This window comes from Lepisosteus oculatus, chromosome 3 (genome assembly GCF_040954835.1).
Source record: "Lepisosteus oculatus isolate fLepOcu1 chromosome 3, fLepOcu1.hap2, whole genome shotgun sequence".
Lineage (NCBI taxonomy): Eukaryota > Metazoa > Chordata > Actinopteri > Semionotiformes > Lepisosteidae > Lepisosteus > Lepisosteus oculatus.
In genome coordinates this window covers 22167643-22191137 of record NC_090698.1, presented here as the reverse complement: position 1 = coordinate 22191137, position 23495 = coordinate 22167643, and the positions used below count along the sequence as shown (strand labels likewise).

Below are 23495 nucleotides of genomic sequence, written 5' to 3'. Positions count from 1 at the left end.
TTACAGTTTTTGTTGTTATACCTACTGTACAGTAACTTTTATGTATTTTCATTAGCTTGACAGATACAGAAATACCTTTTGGCTTGTCATCCTTACAGTATATTAGATTTGTCAGGATTATTTGTGTTTGACTGCAAACAGTGTTATCACTCCCAGTCATGTTACACAGATAACATTCCACGTGTCAGATAAAATGGAAGTACAAAATGAAGACTTCACTGTCCTTTTACCATTATAGAATCAATATGCAAAGTGCAATAGAAAATGCACCTAAATACAAATATGCAATAAACATGGTTATAGGTTTGATTCAGTGGCTTTCAGAGACTTTGAAGTAAGGAAAAATATTTAAATGTTTAGATTAATAAAGCATTGCTTTTACCAATTAATTTTAAGTCTAATGCATGTGTTGTGAAGATAAGGATTTGATGAGGATTATTCCAAAAGACAATTTGACAAGGTGATGCTGCATTAGTGTTGTAGGTACCGGTTTAGATCAGGAGAGAATTTAATCTTTGTATTTGGAATACTGTTATCTGACTATTTTTCCAATTCATATTGTTTTCTCAACTGGATTTCTAAAATAAATGGCACCAGCAGCCATTTCACCCTGAAGCTCACAACTGACAACCCAATGAAGCTCAGCAGGTGTGAGTCTGGTCAGTACCTGGATGGGAGACCTCCTGGGGAAAAACTAAGGTTGCTGCTGGAAGAGGTGTTAGTGGGTCCAGCAGGGGGCACTCTCACCGTGTGGTCTATGTGTGGGTCCTAATGGCCCAGTATAGTGACAGGGACACTATACTGTAAAAAGGTGCTGTCCTTGGAATGAGATGTAAAATCTAGGTCCTGACTCCCTGTGGTCAATAAAAATCCCAGGGTGTTTCTCAAAAATAGTAGGGGTATAACCCAGGTGTCCTGGCCAAATTTCCCATTGGCCCTTACTGATTTTGGCCTCCTAATAATCCCCATCTATGAATTGGCTTTATTACTCTGTTCCAATCCCCACTGATAGTTGATGTGTGGTAGTGTGCCAGAACACCCATCATCTAATGTAGGTGGGGGCTGCACATTGGTGGTGGTGGAGGTGAGTCCCCATTACCTGTAAAGCACTTTGAGTGGAGTGTCCAGAAAAGCACTATATACTGTAAGTGTAAGCAATTTTTCTATAACACTTTTCCATTGCATTTTTTCAATTCTTTTTCAGGTTGGGTAGTCTTTGATCCATTTTTAAAATATGACAAAGATTGGCTCGTTTCTGTGAAATGAACTGAGCTTTAATTCTTGATTTTTCATTATATTTAATTACTTTACATTCTATCAATATATGAAGGCACATTTTTTAAATGTGTCTAATTTGTTAATGCAGTTCTTGTAGGATATTAGATGCCCACCAGAAATTATCTTCTTGTATTAATAAGGAAATGACAGATGCTGGATGCTAAAATCGGTTGTCATTTACAATTAAAAAGGTACTATATTTTTGCATATGCAATATCCATTATTATACATGCAAATTTATATTCATTTTTAATTAATTTGAATTTTAAAAATTAAAACTTGCATCATACCCAATGTTTATGAGATGTTTAGTAACACTGGCAACCCCTGCTGGCAAAATCGTATGGTTGTGTCATTTAAGCCTGTTGGAATTCTTCAAAGAATTTGCTCCAACAAAAGCCTCTTAGTACTATACAGTAAATGCAAGTGTTTAGTGAGAAGTGTTTTCAGCAGTGTGACCTACTTTCCAAGGTGAATAGATACAGAATGAAACTATATCCGTTTTAATTACGATTTCTCATAGTTTTTAATACATTTTTAAATGGATAAGTCGCTTCAGATTTCTTTAGAAATATTAAGTTTGTGTATGTGTTGGCTTGTACAGTTTCACAGAAGACCAAGCAGCAGCTGCCTCAGCTTGACTGTCATTTACAAGCATAGCTGCAAATCCAAATTATTTGTAAAACTGTCTGGGTACAGTATGGGTTCTACCAGTTGTGTTTCCTATACATCCTTGAGAGCAATGTGGAATTGATTAAACAGGTCTTTAATGTGAGCTGCCACATACAACAGCTTTTCCATCATTGTATATACAGTATCCTGTTCATTATAGGGTTGCTGAGGCGTCTGCTAATTTCTAACTCAGTTGGAAAAGGGGATTAGAAAGGCTTCCCTCAGACATCAAAGTGCAAGTCATTAACCTGCAGTTTTATGTGAAGAAAAACCATCTTAAAAAAAAACAAGTTAAAATCCTTTCTATCTCTAGCTCATTAGTTCCTAGCTCGAGAAGCAATGCTGAGGTAGATTCTTTTAGACAAATATAATTCTAGAATTATGGTATACTAGTCTACATAAGAGTTGCAAACTATCGTGTTACAGTAGACAAACCATAATGTCAGCATTGTATCCTAATGCAAGCTATTTGAAGCATGCCGTGCTTGGTATGCTATAATTTGCATTGCTTAACCTTTCCTGATGACTCAAAATGAATATCTTTATCTGTAAGCTGTGTTGACAGTTTCCCAACAGTTCCATTGTCATACAGTTCTACAGTAAAGCGTTGTAGCAATAACAATGTTATGGATTGAATGGCAGCATAGAAAGAAGAGTATGTTAAGACTTTATGTGTCCTCACTTGTTTGGAAACCCTGATATGGAAACAGGAATCACTTATGAAATGATGTGTGTTGTAGTTGTAAACAGTGTAGCAAAGTATGAAAATTACAGGGCAGGTCATTTTGTTAGAATCACATACCCCTGTAAAGTTGGGGAAAAGATCTGCCATTCTCAATCAGTGGAAGACCATTGATGGAGTGACATTTGAAAGCAGATAGCAGAGGCTTACAGTTGGCTGTTAACCTCTGCTCTCTAGGAATAGAGCAGAGCTTGTAAAGATGTCCTATACCAGAACAGTAATAAGCAAAGAAGTGACAGACTTATGAACCTGTGGAAATTGTGAGTTTTGGAAGAGTTCTGTATTGAGCAATTTAGCTGCCTGGCTTTCTATAGGGTAGGGTTGCCAATTTTTCAGCTAAAAACTGTTTGTGGCTGTATGTGGACAACATTTGTCTTGTATTTTCATTAAGAGGCATCAATGATTATCTAATTTCATTATCATCAAATATCACCAAATATAATTATCATACAAAATAATGCAAGTGATTCCTTTCCTAATAACCACTAGATGGTGTTTGTGTGTATGTATAAGCCTTTACTGGCAAAAGTCGGAAAGACTCTACAGCTGAAATGTGTTTCTCTTCTATTTTTCAGCATGGAATTAACCCTTACTTGTTCCTTCAGAGCTAACACACACTGATGCAGCTCCCCACTCAAACCTTTTCAATATATTGTATCTAGCTACAGTATATCTTCTTTTTTTGGAGATCAAGACGTTTTAAGACAGAACGTATATCATCCACCTTGTGGAGTTGTTTTTTCCCCTAGTTATTTTTGCTATGCGCACCAGGTCTGAAGTAGATGTCTCATGTCTGAGTTAGCTGCTACAAGCTCTGCAGTCAGACACACAGAGGAGAATGAGGACCTGTGCACAGGCCCCTCCAACATGCCCACCTTCGGGCCACATGTCTTTTAACAAGTCACAGGCAGCACTGCCCCTTACCAGGGATAAGTACCACAACCAAAGAGGCAGGGTTCTCTCTCTTATATGATTTAGTTTTCTAATGATACAGAAATATCTTCCTTATTGCACATACAGTACATACTTTATATATTACAGTATATATAACCTACAGTACTACAGACATATTTTATATTTTGCAGTAGTTTAGCCCAAGGGCATTTAAGCTTTAGGGAAGATATGATCCATGATCTTAATGACTACAGTACATAAGGGTGATGATCCATTTATAAGTATCACATTTTTAATGACTAATTAAGACTCTGACATGAAAATAGAGATCACTATACTGACTGTAGTACTCAGTTTAGTCTTCTGTAGGGCTGTTGAGTTCTACAGTAGGTCAGCATATTGACACATTTTTCTTATTAAGTGTGTTGCCAAGTGCACATCAGAAGTTAGACTTATTTTTTGTTGTTGTTCTTGGAATCAACTGGAACAAATGCCTGGTATTTGGAAAATTTAGGAGAAATATAATAGTAGGTTATGTGCCAAGAATATGTTGATCTTTTAAATCTAACAGATTTATTTGAAATAGAAAGGTTGCAAAATATTGTTTACAGTATATTAAAATGCACAAATGCAATTATATTACATAGTCCTGTTTATGAGAAGGGAGAGATTATTTTCTAGCAAAGATTTTAAGTATTTGTATACAGAATTAGGTCTTCTGATTTTCTGTGTTTATTGTCCACTAACATATATCCCTTTAAACTGTAATTACTACTTTTTCAGTGATATCTGAGCCCTGCTTAGGAGCAACATATGTTTCACTTCACACTTTTTAAACATTAAGCACCGCTGTTTGGTGTTTCAGACAGTACACAATTACATGGATATTTAATGGAGAAATATTTTTCAGCAGATCAAAAAGGTGTACAAATGGACACCTGAGGCAAGTTTAGGCTACTGGAAGAATAAAATGCAAGACAGATTTGTGTACTCCTGATCAGTGTCACCTGTTAGCCATCATCCAATTACAAATAAAGGTAAAACAGTCAGTAGACTATAAAAAACATGAATTTAAAATATCTGTGTTGCATAATTGTTGAAGATTTATATTTTAAATCATCAAACAAAATCAGCCTACAGTCATTTTAATGAAGTGTCATACAGTATGATCACCCAGAAGCATAAAATATAATCCTGCTTCTAACACAATGCTGCTAACCAAGTTTAGTATTTGAATTTGATATTCATTCAAGGAGAGCTATGTTTTACTTTAATTATTTACACTGATTGTGAAAAAAGAAAGCCAAAATAGCATTCATTGTTCCTGTGTTTTACAGATTGCAAAAATAAGTAAAGTAGGTTACCTGCCTCTGGCAAGGAAGGGTGTGTCTCAATGCATATACCTGTAATACAAGGCCCATTTTTTTATTTTCTGAAAGCAGCAAAGACAGGTTCCTGGTAGAGATTTCCTCTGGTAGATTTCCACTTTCTTATGATGCCTAAACCAGCCCAGCTATAGAAAAATAGCTAGAAGACATTTACCACTTGTGTGCTATGTTAACATTGCCATTCCTGAGTGTAATACCCAGGGACTGAGATGTGGCACTGTCTTGGGCTTAGCATCTGGGCAAGACTTGGTGGAAGCATTTAACACCTAAAGGAAAGCCCTACCCTTTGAAGTGAGAGCCCAGAGACATTTATGTGGAGCTGATGCTTAGACAAAATGCTGGCATGATGACTGAACTTAAGAATGTGGAGGAATTTAGTATGTTAACCATACTGTAGAGAATGATTGAAGAGGTTAGGCATTTTTTATTTATATATCAGAGGTACATAACTCATATTCAAAAAATAATTAGCCACTATATCATTAATATATCATTACAATACTAACGTTTGTCTGCAGGAGTTTGGCTCAATACTGTAAATGTCTGAAAAACTGCTGACATTGATGTTTTTGAGTTCACTAGATTCTATATTGGCCTTCTACGTTTTAACACTCTTGGAGGGGATATAGGAGATTATTCAGGCAGTACCGAGTCCTTTGTCCTATTTGAATGAGTTCTGGCATTGTGAAAGCTTTTGGCATACTTTGTCACTGTGCTACAAAGAATCCTTAACAAATACAAGATACTTACATAAGGGTTTGCATTTTAAAATTAACAAGAAGTTAGGAACCTTCTGAGTTAGACCATCACCTGCATAAGATGTGAAGCAGTGAGATTTAGCAGTAGTAAAGCATAGTCATGGAATTAATCAAACTGGGAGGATGGGTCATGGGTCATTTGGTACAAAAAGGCTAAGCTTTTACTGTTTAGTAAGCAAGGTCTTTGTGATACATGTTAATCAGATTGTTGTGGCCTGTAGATCTATTTTATGCTAATTTACCATTTAGTGTAAAGCTAAATTTGACTGAAGCAATTTCATTATTTGTTAGTTCTTTGTCATACACAACTCTTCAAAGGCTGTTGCAATAAAAAAGAACATTTCTAATGTTGTGGGGGCTATCAATGGTTAATACTCCCTGTTTTTGCAGCATTGCCAGAACTTGACATTACTGGTGCAGTGGAAAACATTGGAAAGCAGGTGAACAAGACACTCAGGAGGCGGAGACACGCTGGGGATGACGACTATAACATTGAAGTGCTCCTGGGCGTGGATGACTCTGTTGTGCGTTTCCATGGAAAAGAACATGTTCAGAACTACCTTCTGACCCTGATGAACATTGTGAGTAAAAAGCTGCATTATGAGGCTAAGTTCCTGCTGGAAACTTCATGCCCAGTCTTCTGTGCATTAATAGTTAATAGAGCTGGAATTATTTAAATTCTATCCAAATTATGTGATTCTTGTGCGATTCCAAAAGTTGTCCTTTGCAATATTTACGATATTTAGTATTGTCAGACAATGAGAGTAAGTCAGACAATAGCCTTCAATTCTCATTGAATATATCCTTAGGCTGATAGCACTTTTTCCAAGCCCCTGTTCTCTTCTCTTTAATATGTAACAGATTTGGGTTGTCATATTCTAATCAGGCAACATTCTAATTTTAAAAAAATATTAGAAACACAGCTGTCTCATAAACAGAGATCATAAAGGTTTAATTGACTAAATTTTAAACCTAATTGCAGTGTAATTGCAATTTAACTTCCATCATTTATGAAGAATCCAGAAAGACCTGAAGTTGTTGTTGTTGTTGTTGTTGTTGTTTTTTAATTTACCTTGGTGAATTGGCAGCCCTTGGGGCTGAGAAAATCACGATTAACCATGCTGCGCAATTTTGGACTTTCAAGTAGTATATCAATAATGTGTATCATTGAGTTGGTTAGTTGTTTAACATCGAATCAATTCATTAAAATGAAAACCTATTTTAACCTACCTTACATTTCAGACTGTTTATTAATTGTACAGTCATTTTCTGTTTCAAATCACCTTTGCAAAGGCACGCGTTTTGGTTAACCACAAAATGTACTGATGCAGACTAGCTATTACCAAGCTATAGAGTAAATATAATAAATATAAATACAGTATATAGGGTATGAGCACTATAAAATGAAGATGAAAATTGTACTCATAACATTAAATAGATACACCAGTGAATTGAAGATTAACGCACTATATGTTTGATATTTAATTGCAAGCTGATTTTGTTTTGAATTCAATGTTTTCTATAACTAGGGACATACAGTACAGTATATCTAAACAATTATAATGTGTCAGCTTTTTGAAAATGCAACCACAGCTCTGGTGAATGACAGTATAAATATTTCATAGTCTCTTTTTGTTGACTCTACTCAAAATAACTATGATGATATCTACAGAATGAGTGACTGAACTTAAATTTGTATGCTTAATGAATTAGTAAGTTGATGTCTGAATAAATATTTACTTAAATAATATAGAGTTTGGTTTTAAAGTTTTGAAAGTTCTGTGTTCAAAATCCAATATGCTCCGGACATTTGTACCTCTTTTTCTGTTTTGTTTCTGAAGTATGTCATAAAATTGTGAAAATATTTTTTTTCTTTGAGATTGGGGCTTCCCTGTAATCATGGTTACAATTTTAGCTTGTAAACTTCCACTTTAAAGAATGATGTGCAATTTGATCTCCCTAAAAGTAGGAAGAAGGTACTATAACTAGGTGTACATTTTATTAAAAAGAGTGACCGTTTTCCTGTTGGATATTTTATGTAGATGTGAGTTATATTAACCCATGTTTGTAACTACAAAACCTGCTTCTTTCTCATTTGTTTCAAAGTGTCAATAGTACAGCTTGGGTTATCTTTTGTGCTTCTCGTCTTGACACTAGCTGTGACGCACTGTTTGAGAACCTTTGCCTTAGTTTTTCATGGCAGCCCTCAGAGCAGCCTGTCAAAAGGAGAACTCAGGAGTCATAAATAAATTTGTTTCTTCATTTTTTAATAAATATTGAAATGCAAATGGGATCTCATATTAAGAAAATTAGTCTTCTGCAAAATGTTTACCATTGGGTTAATTTATATTATGTATGTTTTACTTTTACCTGAGATATTTTGCACAAGAATTCATTCAAGTCTTACTCATGTTTACCGGTATTGTTTTTTTTGTTATTGATATTTAGATATGTATAGAGGTAGATACAAAATTAAGGCTGTGTGTTTTGCACACTCAGGTGAATGAAGAGGCTGAGTAAAGAGTTGCAAGTTGATTGTCACTTCCTGATTTCACATATACAGTAAGGCAGCAGCTGCAGACATGAGAGTTGCAGATGGGGCCACCTCCTAGCAACGCTTTGTAATCTCTTTGTCCAATACTGGGTTACAGGAGAGCCGAAACCTGTCCTGGCAAGCAGTGGGCACAAGGCAGGATACACCTTGGATGGGATTCCATTTTGGAATACACACAGGCACAGACAAACACAGATGTACACACACTGGAGGAAGCCAATACAAACACACAGAGATCATACAAGCTCCATGCAGATAGCACCCCAGGTCCAGAATTGAACCCAGGACCCTGGTGCTGTGAGGCAGCAATGGTAACCTCTGTAACCACTTCTTAATCTGAAAATTTGACTATTTTTGTAAGCAGTGCATACTCATTAACCTAAAATATTTAAATTAACTGAACAAGAATATCTATTGATACTGTATATGTTGACAGGTTGATAAACTGTACATATATTGAGACATTCCTGTACATATCCAGCAGGTGTCACTGATTGCCTATTGAAAAATGTTAGAAAAGAGACAGGACATGCTTTGATTTAAATGGGGAAAAAAAACCAGCAATTTAATTTTTCAACATAATATGTACAGTATATTTTCCTATACATTAGGAATTCAAACATTACAGGGGAATTCATTTTACATATGTGAACCATTCTTTGTGGATAATTATAAGCCTTGGAATGGGAAGGTATAGTATTTTACAGCAACAAAAATTTTGATAAAGTACTCATTGATAATCATTTAAATAGAATGCAATACAAATATGTAAAATGTATTAAGAATATCTTGTTATATGTCAAAGGGAAATTAAATATCCATAGATATATTTTAATTTGATTGTGATAGTAATACATATTCAGAAAAAAATCAAGATTACTTCTAAGAAGCAAAACTTCTTATCAAAATCCAATAGAGCCATTATAATTTATCATACATCCTCAAATAGCAGAAGTGTCCATTTTGTATGAATGATTTTTCTTTATTATTAGTTCTGGACCAACCATCTTTAAAACTTTGATACATGCTTAAAATTTGGGTACTCTGCATTTCTGTGTAACACTGGACTATTTTATTGTGTGTCTGAATAAGCCTTTTATTACCTGGATAACTGAAAGAGAAGTACTGACTGAGTATATTTTTTAATCCTTGACTTCCAACCTAATTCTCTTCCCTGGAGAGCTAAAGAAAGAAAAATGTACTGTCATCTGCTGTCTTCTGAAGGGTTTGAGCTGGTAGACATCAGTGTATCTAGTAACTACTGTATTGCACACACGTTTGCACCGATCAACATTATCATTAGTACTAGTAGGATTTCTATATAGAGTTTATTTTATTTGAGCTTGTATGAACTCTGCAGTAACAACCTACTTTATGTCAAAGTGCCCAGTGTGCTATTTGTAATAAAAACATAAAAAATGTAGATTAAATTATATACACTATTTTCCTAGGGGACAGTCTGTGTTTCAAGATAGTAGTAGTATGATAAATATTATTTGTAATGTGCTGACGTATTCACTTTAGGCTTTCTGACAGCTCTGGAATGTAGTTAATGACTTTGCCAAATGTTAAGTGAAATGCTTTCAGTCATTCTTTTTGTAACGTAGCAGAGAAGAAAGTTAATAATTTCTGAACTACAACAGTGTTTAAAATGAATGTTTAGATTTCATTTCATTGTATTCATCTGACACAGATTAGTACAGTCATTAGTAATAACTTACTTTTGTTGACACTGGCAATTAACATGTTGACATAGGGATTTTTCTTTTAATAGTCTTCATTAAATACACATTTTCATTACCATCTTCCCTTAATTAAAGTTGAAACTAGCCAAAATAAAAATTATTTTAATCCTTTATTGTCATGTGGCAAATGTGTTTTTCATTATATTTAAATAAAAAATTAAAGTCAGGTAGTGTACAGTATATGCTTCTTCTCAAAGAACTTTACTTTCATATAAAATATCAAGAAAGAAGACTTTCAAATTAAATGTTACTTAAGAGGCTTTTGAAGAGTATGGACCCACTAATCAAAGCAGCTAATTCTGATATTGACAGCATATGAAAGCAGTGCCCATTAATTAGCCTCAATACAGGATAATCTCAGCAGTGCTTATCATGCTGTTAATCAATAACAGAATTCAAAGGTTTTAGGCGATGATATCCTGTTTGGCCTTTCAAAAACAAAAAGAAAGATCATAAACATTGTACTTAGTCTTGTGTAAAGGTCTCTCTACAGTGGATGGCAATGAAGTGTCAGTCGGAAAAAGCCATATGGCATTGTTTTTCTTTGCCTTGAAGGAGTGGATTAATACATGTGTACACCAACCACAGCTTTGGAAATAGAAATACAGTAGATCCAGAATATAATAGTGTGCAGATGTGTTCTACAAATTTTCTGTGCACATCTGCTGCCTCTTGTATTGTATTCATGCTTAGAGACTAACAGTATATGCTTGGGGTATCGTCTTTGTGGTCTAAAAGGCAGCCCGGCTGTGTTATTTTGCAATTACAGCTGTATTGTGAAATAAACAGAGAAATCACAGGAATAGTATAGCTTTATACCAGAAACATCTAATATAAAGCTAGTAGTTTCTTCAGCAAAAACAAAAGTCAGAAAGTTATATCTGAGGAAAAGATCATTCTAGGATATGAAAAAGTGTATAAACAATCTTGACAGTTTTTTTCCTGGGGTGGATAAAAGTACAACATGATTTGGGTATTGATTTTTGGACAAATCGCTGCTGTAGGCTTAAGGATAGATGTGTAAGTAAAAAAAGAGATGTGAACAGATATTAATTGTGATAAAGTATTGGCTCTATGACAGTGAAACAATCCTCCATTCCAAACTTTGGTTCAACATCAAACATTTTTATTCAAAAAAGCTGGTGGAATTTTGAACTCTGCGGTGTGGCAGTATGGTGATTTGAAGAAGTATTAGGTTAGTAGGTTAAGACTATACAAATGGTCTTCACATGGTTCATTTAATCGTGTATTATTCTTAAGTCAGAAGCTTTTTATTGCTTTAGAAACCCCTGGAAGTGTCATTCAAACTTTGAGAAGATAATTTAATTGAAAACATTTTCCTTTATGCTGGGGATATTGTTTTCTTTCTGAAGATGTAACAAGTTGAAGAAATCCATTAAGCACTGCTTTTGAATTGCATACAGTACCACAGAGGCTGATGGATATAATTATATTAATTTCTTAATCAATATATTTATACAAATACGTGTTCATTTTTAATGGAAAATTTGTAATTGCTCTGCTTTATTTTCATAACTTCAAGCTTGTCCACGCTTGTTAAACAGCCACTGTTTAACTGTGGCTGCCAATCAATTGTTAAAACAATTCTCTGAGACATGCATTAGACTCATAGTGTAATTTTTCTGTGGATGTGTTTTTCAGACATATTATAAAAATATGCACCAGCATGGGAAAAGACCTACATTTTATCTACAAATTTTATTTGCATTTAAAATAATTTCAATTATGTTTATATTTCAAAAAGCTGTTTAATATACAGTAGAATTCCATGTCAAATCAGCCAAAATCCAGGAAAATCATTGCTTCAGTATTTTATTGTTCATACCTTGTGTAATGGAAGACAGAGGTCAGGTATGAAACAAGGATAAATATTTGTTAAATGTGATATGATGAGGGGTGGCATGATGGCAGTGTTTAGCTTTGCTGCTTCACAGCATGGGCCCTGGGTTCAGTTCCTGGGATGACGGCTGTGTGGAGTTTGTATGTTCTCCCTGTGTTCATGTGGGTCTCTTCTAAGTGCGCTGGTTTCATGCCACAGTCCTGTTAAATTAACTGGTTTTGGGGAAAATTGGTCCTGGTGTACAGTAAGTGTGTGTCTATGTCTGTGTTCTGTGTATGCCCTGTGATGGACTGGCATCCCATACAGGGTGTATACTGCCTGGTACCCTTTGCTTAACTGGGAAGGCTCCAGCTCCTCAGTGACCCTGTAGTGGCTAAAGCAGTTAATAAATGGATGATCTGATTAAATAGACCCCTTATATAAGGGAAGTGTAGTTACATGCATCTTATTTTGGAGTCATTTTAAAAAAGTCTAAAGACATTTACAGTACAGTAGATTATCACTATCCCTGTGGTACGCTTCATGCAACTCTGCTACTGTCTATCTCAGTTGTCTGATTTGATTACCGCAGACAAATTGCCCTGTTTTGAAGGACTGAAACCTCTTGTGGGGTCCAAGTTAAAATTTGCCCATTGGTGAGCTTATAGATGAGGATTTGAAGCATTTTCTTACTGTAAAATAGGTGGTTTAGTCATCTGTGTCTTTAACATTTTAATATCTAAGGGTTTTGTTGCACAATTTTCGAAACCTGTGAAGTGTTTAAAAACAGAAACCACAAAACATGTATGAATTAAAGAATAAAAATATAAATCTGTATAATTGTATGCACATTTAAGACATTTGTCAAGGTGCTACAGAGGCAGTTGACCTTTCATGCCTTAGTTTCTATCTTTAAAATCAGATTTTGCAGTGAGCTGAAATTGCCAATACTTCATTATAAACCCAATTTAGAAAGAAAAAGAGCGAATAATTGCCTATCACAGTATGATCTTAACTGAATGTGCCTACTCAATTTCACTTCAGAAGTGTTGTGGATCCAGCACAAAACCAAGCAAATACTGTATTTCCCATCATATTCTATTGTGGAAAAACCCTAATGCCTTCTACAGCTGGCTTTTCTGAGCCGTCAGTGACCACCCGTCTGAAGACAGATCCCAAGCTGTTTGGATATACTTTAACTTTCATCTTGCTATTTGATATTTTGACATCTTTTAGCCTCATCTATCTGAGCCTCACTATGGAGGCTGATATCAGTTTTTCACTGTGGAATGTATGAATGTTGTGCCAAGTATAATCTATTTTCCAAAAGTAAGCAGGTTTCTGGTGTCATGATTTTCTTTGTAAGATGTGCTAGCGTCTCTTTCTAGTTCCCCCAACATTATCACATGCATTTTTCCCATATGATGCAGCAAGACAATGCCACTGTGCCTGGATTCTAAAATCCAGTTAATCAGTGACACAAACTGCCCATTTTTACACTTTTTCTAGTGTGATGCTGTCCCACGTGAGAAATAGAAATATTTCTTGGGAGGATGTTATCACTTCACACAAGGAGACTCAGGAGAATTCTTGAAAGAACTGCAGTGCCACACTGTCATGTTGCATTCAGTCAAACACTGCAAGGACACTGACATTCAAAATCATTGCCATCATTACTCAAGTAGAGAGATGCAACGTTTCTTGCTCTATTATTCCAATGAAAACCTTGTTAAGCTGAAGAACAGAGGGGTAATTATCAGAAGAAATCTAAGAAAGCATTATGCTGGGCAAAATGATGACTGTTGCTTTGCAATGAAATAACTTCTAAAGGTTGCAGGCCTCTCACAAAATTGGTCACTTCTTAGGACTGTTAGCACTATTGATCTGTACATCAGTGTCCTTTGGTTATATATATAGTTTACTATTTTTTATATGTGCAATCTCAACATCCTAAGTTGTGATAATTAAATTTGAAGATCATCATAATTGTATAATTACAAGAGATATGTCTTAGAGAACATCAGATTGGGATTTGCACACAGGAGAGTGATAACATTGCTTTTTAGATGCTATTTTATTTCTGTATTCCTGAGGTATAATAAACTGAAAAAAGCATTTTTGACAGAGATGGCATGTTGAATTCACAAGAAAGACACTTGGATATTCATCATATGTTGTTTTATCATCCATTGAAGATGCTGGTCTTTAGACATGGACATGTATCAGGTGGTATAGCCCTAAAAACAGGGGAAAATGATTTTATACATTACATAAATAACTACTGGGTGACAAATATCAGAACCTACAATTGTCAAAATTGTCTCTGATTTATAAATAAAAGAAAATAAGTACTTTAAGAATTTTAAAATATTTTCCTCAAAGGTTTATAACTACAAGGTATTAATAGCAAGCAATTAACTTTAAGCTATAGAAAACAAGTAATAGGAGTTAGAAATAAGACTGGAAGTAGGCCCAAAGAGTGAAAGAACATATTGAGAAGCTAGTGTAAACAGTGAAGGTTCTTTAATACGTTACTAGTTTATTGTATACTCCTGGGGAAAGAAGATAAATTATTTTATGACCCACTTTAATTTTCTCAAATATATTATTACTAGCTTAATTACATTAAGTTTTTACTTCAATAAAGCCAGAAACTACTCATACTAGTAAACTACTGTGATACTCTTTTTTACTTGATGCACTAAAACTCCAGTTTAACAAATAACACATGCAATATACCAGATTGTCTCTTTAGTACAACAATTTTCATGCATTATTATTTGTGTGTTTTTTTTTAGGTTAATGAAATTTACCATGATGATTCCTTAGGCGTCCATATAAATGTGGTTCTGGTGAGAATGATTATGCTGGGGTATGCAAAGGTAAGCTAGTATAATAATATAGCCCTACGCATTAATGTACTGTAATTAACCATCTGTTATGCAAAGTATTTCAGAGCTTTTTTTTTTCAGTGCTTACAAAAGATAAAACAGATTATTAGAGTACCTTATGGAAAACACTAAATAGTACTGTCATACATTTATTTCAATAAACTGCACATGCATAGATGGTGGTCTTTTTATCTGTACCTTTAACTTGTGTATTTAATATACTTCTGTTTTTTTGAGATTGCAAAACATGTTTTCTCTTTGACAATTATATTTATTGATTAAAGTTTAAAACACAGTTATAAAAACACACACGAGTCTATGGAGTTTTTATGCCTTAAAGTCATCTACATTCCTATTAAAAAAAGAAAAGAAAGACCCTATCTATTTCATATCTGCAATATACAGTATTTCTCACTCTGAGTTTCAGGAAAAGAGCAAAGTCCAACGTTTGAAATTCTGTCTGTGTTAGCTGCTGTAAACAACATACCCAACTGATGCAATTGTTTTGTCAGTCCATCAGCTTAATTGAAAGAGGGAACCCATCAAGGAGCTTGGAGAATGTCTGTCGCTGGGCTTTTGTGCAGCAGAAAGCAGACCCACAACACTCAGAGCACCATGACCATGCCATATTTCTCACTAGGCAAGGGTTTGGCCCTACTGGGATGCAAGGTATGGTTCTGTTCACATCTCTGTTTCTGTGGTCTTTGAAAATATCCCAGTTGAACTGGAAAAGTGTCTTTGTTTTTTATTTATCAGATAGACAAGGTTGTCTCTAAAAGGTTTTTTTTATATTCATACTTTAACATGTATCTTTTCTTTTATTAGACAAAAAAAGACTCCTGCTTCTATATTGTTTCGCAATTGATAATCCTATGGATTTAGCAGAACTGAGAAAACGGATTTCATAAACAAGCACTTTCTAGTTCAAGGCTCACACAGCTCATGAAACTGGACTTATCCCAAATTACTGTTACTGGAAATAATCCTCCAGATTTGTTGTTTCATACAAAAAACAAAAACCCAGTGGAACAGGATAAAAAAAAATAAACCAGATGACAAGGAGAAGAACAACAAATACATACTGTACTGCAGAGATATAAAACTTTCAGGATGTATTGTGATGTTGCATTTTAAGCTTCTAATAACATACTATATCAGTTTTGAAAACAAGAACAACAAATTCCCTTTTATTAACTTTTATTAAAAATAGTTAAACTATTTTTTCTCTTTTATGCTCATCTCTAACTAGCAATTAAATGTTTTTATTAGTTTACTTTGAGATCCCTTGGATCCATCCATCCTTTTTGAGCAAATGTCTCGAAAGTGTCGCAGTGAGCCAGAGTCTAACCCGGCAGACACAAAATAGGGCTGCATCCTGGACAGGATACCAGCCATCATTAGTCCCATACACATGCCCTTACTCACTTATATCTAGATATACCAGTTATCCTGGTTAGCATATCTCTGTTGGAGGATACTGGAACATCTGGAGAAGACCCACATGGACACAAGAAAGATAAATACAAACTGCATTGATGTTACCCCAGTCCAGAATGGACTCTTAAGACCTAAGAGCTGTGATGCAGAAGGATTCAGTGCCATGTCACTGTGCTGTGTAAATCAGAATCTTTTAATAATATACTGATGGGGGGAGAAAAGAAATGCAACAAAATTCAAACGCAAATCCACACTCTGGCCCTCCTGTCTGCATGGAGTAGGCTGAAGAGTGACTCATCCATGAAGAGGACCTGATGCCACTGCTGATGAGTCTATCGTAGCCTCTGTCTGACCCTAGACAGACAGGTGTGACGTCTCAGAGGTGTGAGCAGAGGGCCTCTGTCAGGTTGTCTTGCTCTAAGGCCACCAGCATGGAGCTCCACTGTCCTGTCTCTGATGCGGGCATTATGTCTGCTGGCAGTTTCAGCAGCAGTACGGCTGGCAGATCAGAAATGATCTCTCAGATGGACCAGTCTGTGTCTGTTCTGCTATGGTGTGGTCACTCGAGGGCGACTGGATCTTGGATGGTCAAACAAAGTAATGCTGTGTGTGAAGCGTTGAAATATTTCAACAAGGAACATGATTTAAACAGTAATGGGAAGTCATTTATATATTTCCATTTCCTTGAGGGTGGCTTTCTGCAGTCTTTGGACTCGATACCTGACAGGTTGTGGGGTCAAGTCCCTGCTGCAGACATGGATGTTGTACCTTGAGAGAGGTACTTAACCCCAGTTGCTCCAATTCAACCAGCTGTATAAATGGGAGTTAGAATTGCTGGGGGTAGCTGTGTGATGTGTTCCATCCTGAGGGGAGTCATATGCTCTCTGATTTAATGCTTAATGCTGCAAGAACTAGGATTTGACTCTGTGGCCTTGTTTTTTTTCCTCCAGTAATCTTCTTAAGTAACTCTGGGTGACTGAAGCAGCATATATGCCACCAAATACTTGAGTGACTAATTACAGTGGAGCAATTAGCATTCTGTTTAATGCTCTCCAGCACTGGGACATGAAAGATGGGTTTGAAGAGAAACAAATGTTTTTGTTTCTGTAAATGTCCAAAACCCCCTCTGCCCAAATTAATCGTGGATTAATAACCTCTGGACCTAAAATGCTGAAATGACATGACATGAACACTGAAGAGTTGTTTTATAACGAAGAATACTATCATGTATAGTTCTGACTGCATTAGTTCTAGGCAGTGTTGGGTAACATAACAGCTTTTCTTTTTCCCAGTTATCTCAACCTGGTGCTAGAATCAACAGACACTGTGTGTAAAATATTGTTGTAAGGGCAGGATTTTTCCTGGACAGCTCTTTATAGCAGCAAAAGTACATTAACAAAGCCATATTTGAATAAACAAACACATTTTTCAATTTGAATAAAGAAACATTTCACCTGAAGAATTCAAGTTGAAAATATATAATAGCGTTTAATAATTATTTATTTAGTATCTTCTTCAAGTTGATGACATTATTGTGATTTTGCTTTAATCGGTATATAAATCAAAACATTACAACATTAGTGCTCATGGCTGAGCTCTGAGGTGTCAACAGAAAAAAGCACAATTCTCTTTTTGTTGCTTCCAGGTGTTGTCTTTGATACATTGACAATACCAATTAAATTTGACAGTGACAAAATGAGGATATCTGTTACCAGTGGTTCATTGTATGAAACAGAACTAATGGAAAATTATGTCACATTAATATATTCATGATTTTTCTTGGATTGCAGTGGCAATAAAACATTCTTCATAATCTAATCTATTTTAATTGATGCTTTATTAGTGAAAGACGTGGATGATAACATTGTTTTGAAAGTCTTATGAGAAAGGTTTAGTTAACATGCTTTGTGTAATAGTTTTCAGTTTTGCTTTAATTGCCAAGTCACCTCACTGACTTAATCATTTGTTTTAATTAAATCTGACACAGGTCCAGAGAGCTTTGTAAGAAAAGTAATTTTTCTGACATACTGAACATAAAAAAATCCTATCACTCTATTGATGTGTGTATGTTTTTAGAATAAAAATGCTTATCCAGGCTCTGCCAGAGGAATGGAACAAAATCCCATAAGACCGATGTAAATCATCTAAATGAATCTTCCTATGTCATTTCTGTTCAATCAGAGAGTAAAGTATCTGCTACACAAAAGATAATGCCTGCCAATAATTTTATGATTTTTTTTTTCAGTGATAAGTGATATGTTTCTTTTGCTTTTGAGTATGTGTAGATTGGTAGGTTAGAACAGATAGGTCTTTGCAAATGACAGATGATTTTATTTGATTTTTTTAACTAACAGTGGTGCCTCTGATTTTATTTTTCCGAATAATAATATTTTAATATTAATGAAAACTGTATAATACATATCAACCTGTTTTCCATTTATGAGTAATCTGAGTTTAAGAAAAAAATAATGCAAAAATATTTCTCATTGGTATGCAGAATGAATGAAATTGAATCTGAAATCCTTTAACTACTATATATCCCCTAAAAAGCACATAGAAATGACAGTATGTCAAAATGTCACAATTTAGATCTAAAATTGTGCCCCGGTTTCATCCCATAGTCCAAAAATATACTGATACCGTAGGTCAGTTCTTTATGGGAAATTTACAATCTTGCCTTGCATCTGTTGCTTGCAGCTCCCCTGCAAATACAATTTCTTGCATTAGGAATGTGTCTTTTCACAGACCCCAACTTGCTCTCTGTGACACACAGACAGGGAGAGAAGCTTGGGGTCAGAGCGCAGGGTCAGCCATTTATATGGCACTCCTGGAGCAGTTGGGGTTAAGGGCCTGCCTCAGGGGCCCAACGGGGTAGGATTTCTTTGACGGCCGTGGGATATGAACTGGCAACTTTCCTGCCACTGGCGCAGATCCTTAGCCACAGAGCCACCAACAGCCCCATTTACATCCTTGTACTGTAAATATACACAATGGCACAGGATTGTAAATGGACATTTGGGTGTACTGTATATAGTTGTGAGTGTCTTAAAAAGTGCTGCAGATTTATTAGACCATTGTGCGACTTAAACCATTTGTAAAGGCATTTGTATAGATAACATTGCCCTGTTAGTAGCTCAATTTGAGAAATTGATAATTAATCAAAAGCAGATAAGAGTCTCTGTTTTAGGGTTATATTAATGTATTGTTGAACGAAATAGTTCAGGATATAAAAGAAATGTCAGTGAGATATTTTCTATGTCCAGCCATCCATTTTCTAACTGCATCCAATTCAGGGTTGCAGGGAAGCCGAAGCCTATCCTGGCAAGCAACAAGTGCAAGGCTAGTACACACTGGATGGTATGCCAGTCCATTGCAGGGCAGACACACACAAATGGAGACACATTCTGTATAAAAGGCAAAATTGAGTCTCCGCAATAATCTACCAAAAACGATTTGAGAACAGATCTAGCAGTTAAAAAAATCAGACTTAAATAGAACATTTAAATCAAGTTCTTTAAATGCTCATACAGTAGTTCATCACCTGAACCTGTTTTTTATTGTAGGATATGCTCCAGTGACAGGTATGTGTCATCCTGTGCGAAGTTGCACTCTGAATCATGAAGACGGCTTTTCCTCTGCCTTTGTTGTGGCTCACGAGACCGGCCATGTGTAAGTGTCTGTCTACAGCAGTATTGAGCAGTACTGAGCAGAACCTAGGCTCCTAATCCAGTGTCACATCATACAGTATGTTTAAAAATGATATGCATTGAAATTAGATCTCTGTAATGTAGCACCACTAAAAAAAACATTAAAAAACACTAGGTAGTTAGTAGGATTGCATTCCTAAGTGAGGGAAACATTAGTTAGAAATTGTATTAAGTTTTCCAAATTGTTTTTTTTTAGGTTGCAAAAGAAGCATGTAGTGTATAAACATTGATAAAATACTAACCCCCAATCAGATTAAGACAGACTATTTAGTATTTGAATTATTTTATTCAAATTGTGTAATAGCTAGTGGTTCCAATATTTAAGGGACTTTTGCAAATCCAGGTAAAAAATAACTTGCAACCAGTTTGGACTGTCGGTTGGTTTAATAAGGCTTAAACCTTAAGTTATTTTCAGAAGACTAATCTCTATACCTTTAAAAATCAAGTACAATTTTTTTTTCTGTTTAGAGAACAAAAACAATTCAAAGTAGTTTGCTAACTTCTGTCTTCCAATTCAGTTTTAATTTTGCAGTGGGTTTACGGATATTAATGGCATGCAGAACATGTGGAAAAACAAAACTTTGCAGAAGCATATTCATTCCGTGTTGAGGAAAAATGTGGTTGAGTATCTGACTATAATGACATAATTATTTCTAGGAGATAAGATGGCACTTCCCCTCTTATAATGTAAATATGCCATTAAAACGGGATACTGCTTTGCTTCCATTTTAATTAGATAATTATTTTGTGCCAGAGATATACTTGTAACCCTCACAACCCTATGGGAAGTACAGAATAAACATGAAATAGACTGGGTATATTTTGCATATTTTTCCTATTAGAATGTGACCATCTGACATTATCACACATTAAATAAAATGTAGTGGCATAAGACCACTGGGTTATGTTATTGTATTACGAAGTGGGAAAAGAGCAACCAGGTGGTGTCCAAAAAGACAAATAGGGGTCTTTATTATTGCACATACATTTAGAAGCAGTAACAAATCATGTTTTTTTTTAAATAATGGCAGATAAAATATTCTTACAATCATAATAACTGTTCTCTAGTGCACAATGGTTGATGTGCAATATAAGGCCACATTTTAAAAATGCACGCAATCATGGTCTATGCAGGTTAGGGTTAACTAGTGAAACAGGAAGAGAGCTTCAGTTAAACATAGTAGTACTTTGTTGACTAGCAGCATATAAAAAGTACAATTGTTCATGACTATTTTCTACATTACAATATCGACATAATACTCAAAATTCATTTTCCACTTCACTTTTCATTTCACTGGTACAGTATGTTTTGTCTATTCAGCCACTGTATCTGGTTCCATTTTACAAAGTGAAAATATTGACTTTAACATCTAAATGCATTAAGCTGAAACACAAATTCATAAACTGGGGAGAAAACTAAAAACCATTAACGTTTATGGTGCTATTGACAAACCAGAGTATTACAGTATTAATTTACAATTGAGTAAGTCAGTGTACTGTCACCATGCTTACCTAATGTACAGTACTTGCAATCCAGACAACTACTGTATGCACTTGTTAATTCATATGCAGTCTTTGGCATATACAGTATGTCTGAGTTTTCAATTTTATTTACAGAATTACAGAATTTGGTATATATGGAAACATTTGGGTTAAATCAGGCAAAATCCATAAACAAGAACCCCTAATGACTGTATATTTTTACTAATTAAAGCTATCAAAGCTTCAGAAAAACAAGATGCTTCTGTGTACCTGGAGAAACGTGTTTAAGCTTGAGGTTGTATGGCTTTATTAATCTCAGAAATACCCTACTGTATGTTGCATGAAACAACACTGATCAAGGAAAAAGGAAGAAGCGAACTCTTTTTTATGTGTTCATCAAAATCAGAAACTAATAACACTGACCGCTGTATATTTGGTCCTAAGACTCATATTTAAAAATCGAAATAGTGTTTTGTTCTTCTACGTATTTGTTGGGTCTTCATTTCTATAGACAATAAATTGTGTATGAGACAAACTCATAATGATTCCTGTTTTCATAAAGTTTCAAGGAACTGGTCTTCACATGCCCCACTTGAATTACATACTGTTTACTTGAAAATATCATTTATTGCACTGCATGCAGTGATAAATTGAAAAGTAGTGCATGATTTGAAGCATTTTTTTTTATTTAGCATTGACAGCCACGGGTATGAATTTTTAATGTAGACAAAATAAATAAATTTGTGTTAAATAAAAGGATAAATGATAAATTCAACTATCACTGCCTTTTTGATTAAGCTCCGTTAACATTTATTTTACAGTTACAAAGTGTCTATTCATAAATGAATTAAAATGTTGCCCAAAGTAAAAGTAAACATGCTGTACATAAATGAGTTTGGGTGGGTGGTTTGCAAAGCAAGAGGGAAAATGAAACCCAATTACTGTTGTAGTTACCTATAGCTAAGGGCCTGAGCACATCCTAGGGTGAATCTGAATGAATCTGTTACCCGAGACCACAAGATGTTTAATGCATCAATGTACAGTATCTGTTTCCAGATACATTGAGCAGTATGGTATTGTATCTGTATGGTAACATATCTTACAATGTCTGTTACAATAAAGGAAAATTGTGTCCTGATTATACTGTATATGCTCAATGTTAAACAGTTACCACAGCAGACATTAATTTCAGTGGGTTTATTTATGCAGAGAAATTGTGTACTTTTAAATGGTCTCGTTTGTAAAATACAGCATTCCAATCTATCACTTTGCTTACAGGATGTTGTTGTTTCCCTTGAGCTTGCGGTGTAAAAACATGCTGGAGGCTAATGTTAGCACACGGAAGTCTCCATCAGAACCTTTTCTGCAGAGAACAAACTCTAAAGCAAGATGTATCAGATGAGTCTGTGCTTATGCTTGTAGGCTGGGAATGGAGCACGATGGGCAAGGAAACCGCTGTGGAGATGAAACAGCCATGGGAAGTGTGATGGCACCTTTGGTGCAAGCTGCATTTCATCGATACCACTGGTCAATGTGCAGTGGTCAAGAACTAAAAAGATACATTCAGTAAGTTCTTCTTTTGATATATGTGTTATAATGTATTGTAATATAAATAACTCTCCCACCCAGTGAGATGCACATTTTAAACATTAAGAGACATTTGATACACAGTGCCCTCAATGCAATTCAGAAGTTCAGAAGTTGAGAGTACTGTACTGTACTCACCTTTACGGTAAAGGGAAACCGTAAAATTCAGTCCTGTGCATTCAAGGGTGAATGTGAAAAGTCAACCTTCCTTGTCCTTGACAAAAATATCTTTTAGTATAAATACTGAGAGGCATTAAAAACACAACAGTCATCTACACTGAATCCAGCAGCATTATCTGAATTCCTCTCAGTGTTAAAAGAATTTCAGACACAATTTTCCTGCAAAGAGGTATCATCAAAAAGATCATCATTTTCCTGTTTATTGTTTGTGACTGACTGGAAGTGGCTTAAATGTTTTCATGTGATTTTAACCATGAGAAAAATGTCATTAATTGCACAATTTTCAATAGACACAATAACAACTAAGTAACAATAATTAACAAAGTGGTTTCTGGAATTG

General features: G+C 35.2%; 1 protein-coding gene across 4 annotated transcripts in view; it reads left to right on the top strand.

Annotated features, from left to right (window-relative positions):
• adamts3 (ADAM metallopeptidase with thrombospondin type 1 motif, 3) overlaps positions 1-23495 on the top strand; it is a 98767-nt gene that overhangs the window by 35160 nt on the left and 40112 nt on the right. For all 4 annotated transcript variants that reach the window (XM_006627191.3, XM_015340173.2, XM_015340172.2 and 1 more), the window contains exons 5-9: positions 6123-6313; positions 14670-14753; positions 15275-15431; positions 19763-19868; positions 22811-22954. In XM_006627191.3, the coding sequence (XP_006627254.2) occupies positions 6123-6313; positions 14670-14753; positions 15275-15431; positions 19763-19868; positions 22811-22954 (682 nt within the window). The remainder of the gene's footprint in view (positions 1-6122; positions 6314-14669; positions 14754-15274; positions 15432-19762; positions 19869-22810; positions 22955-23495) is intronic.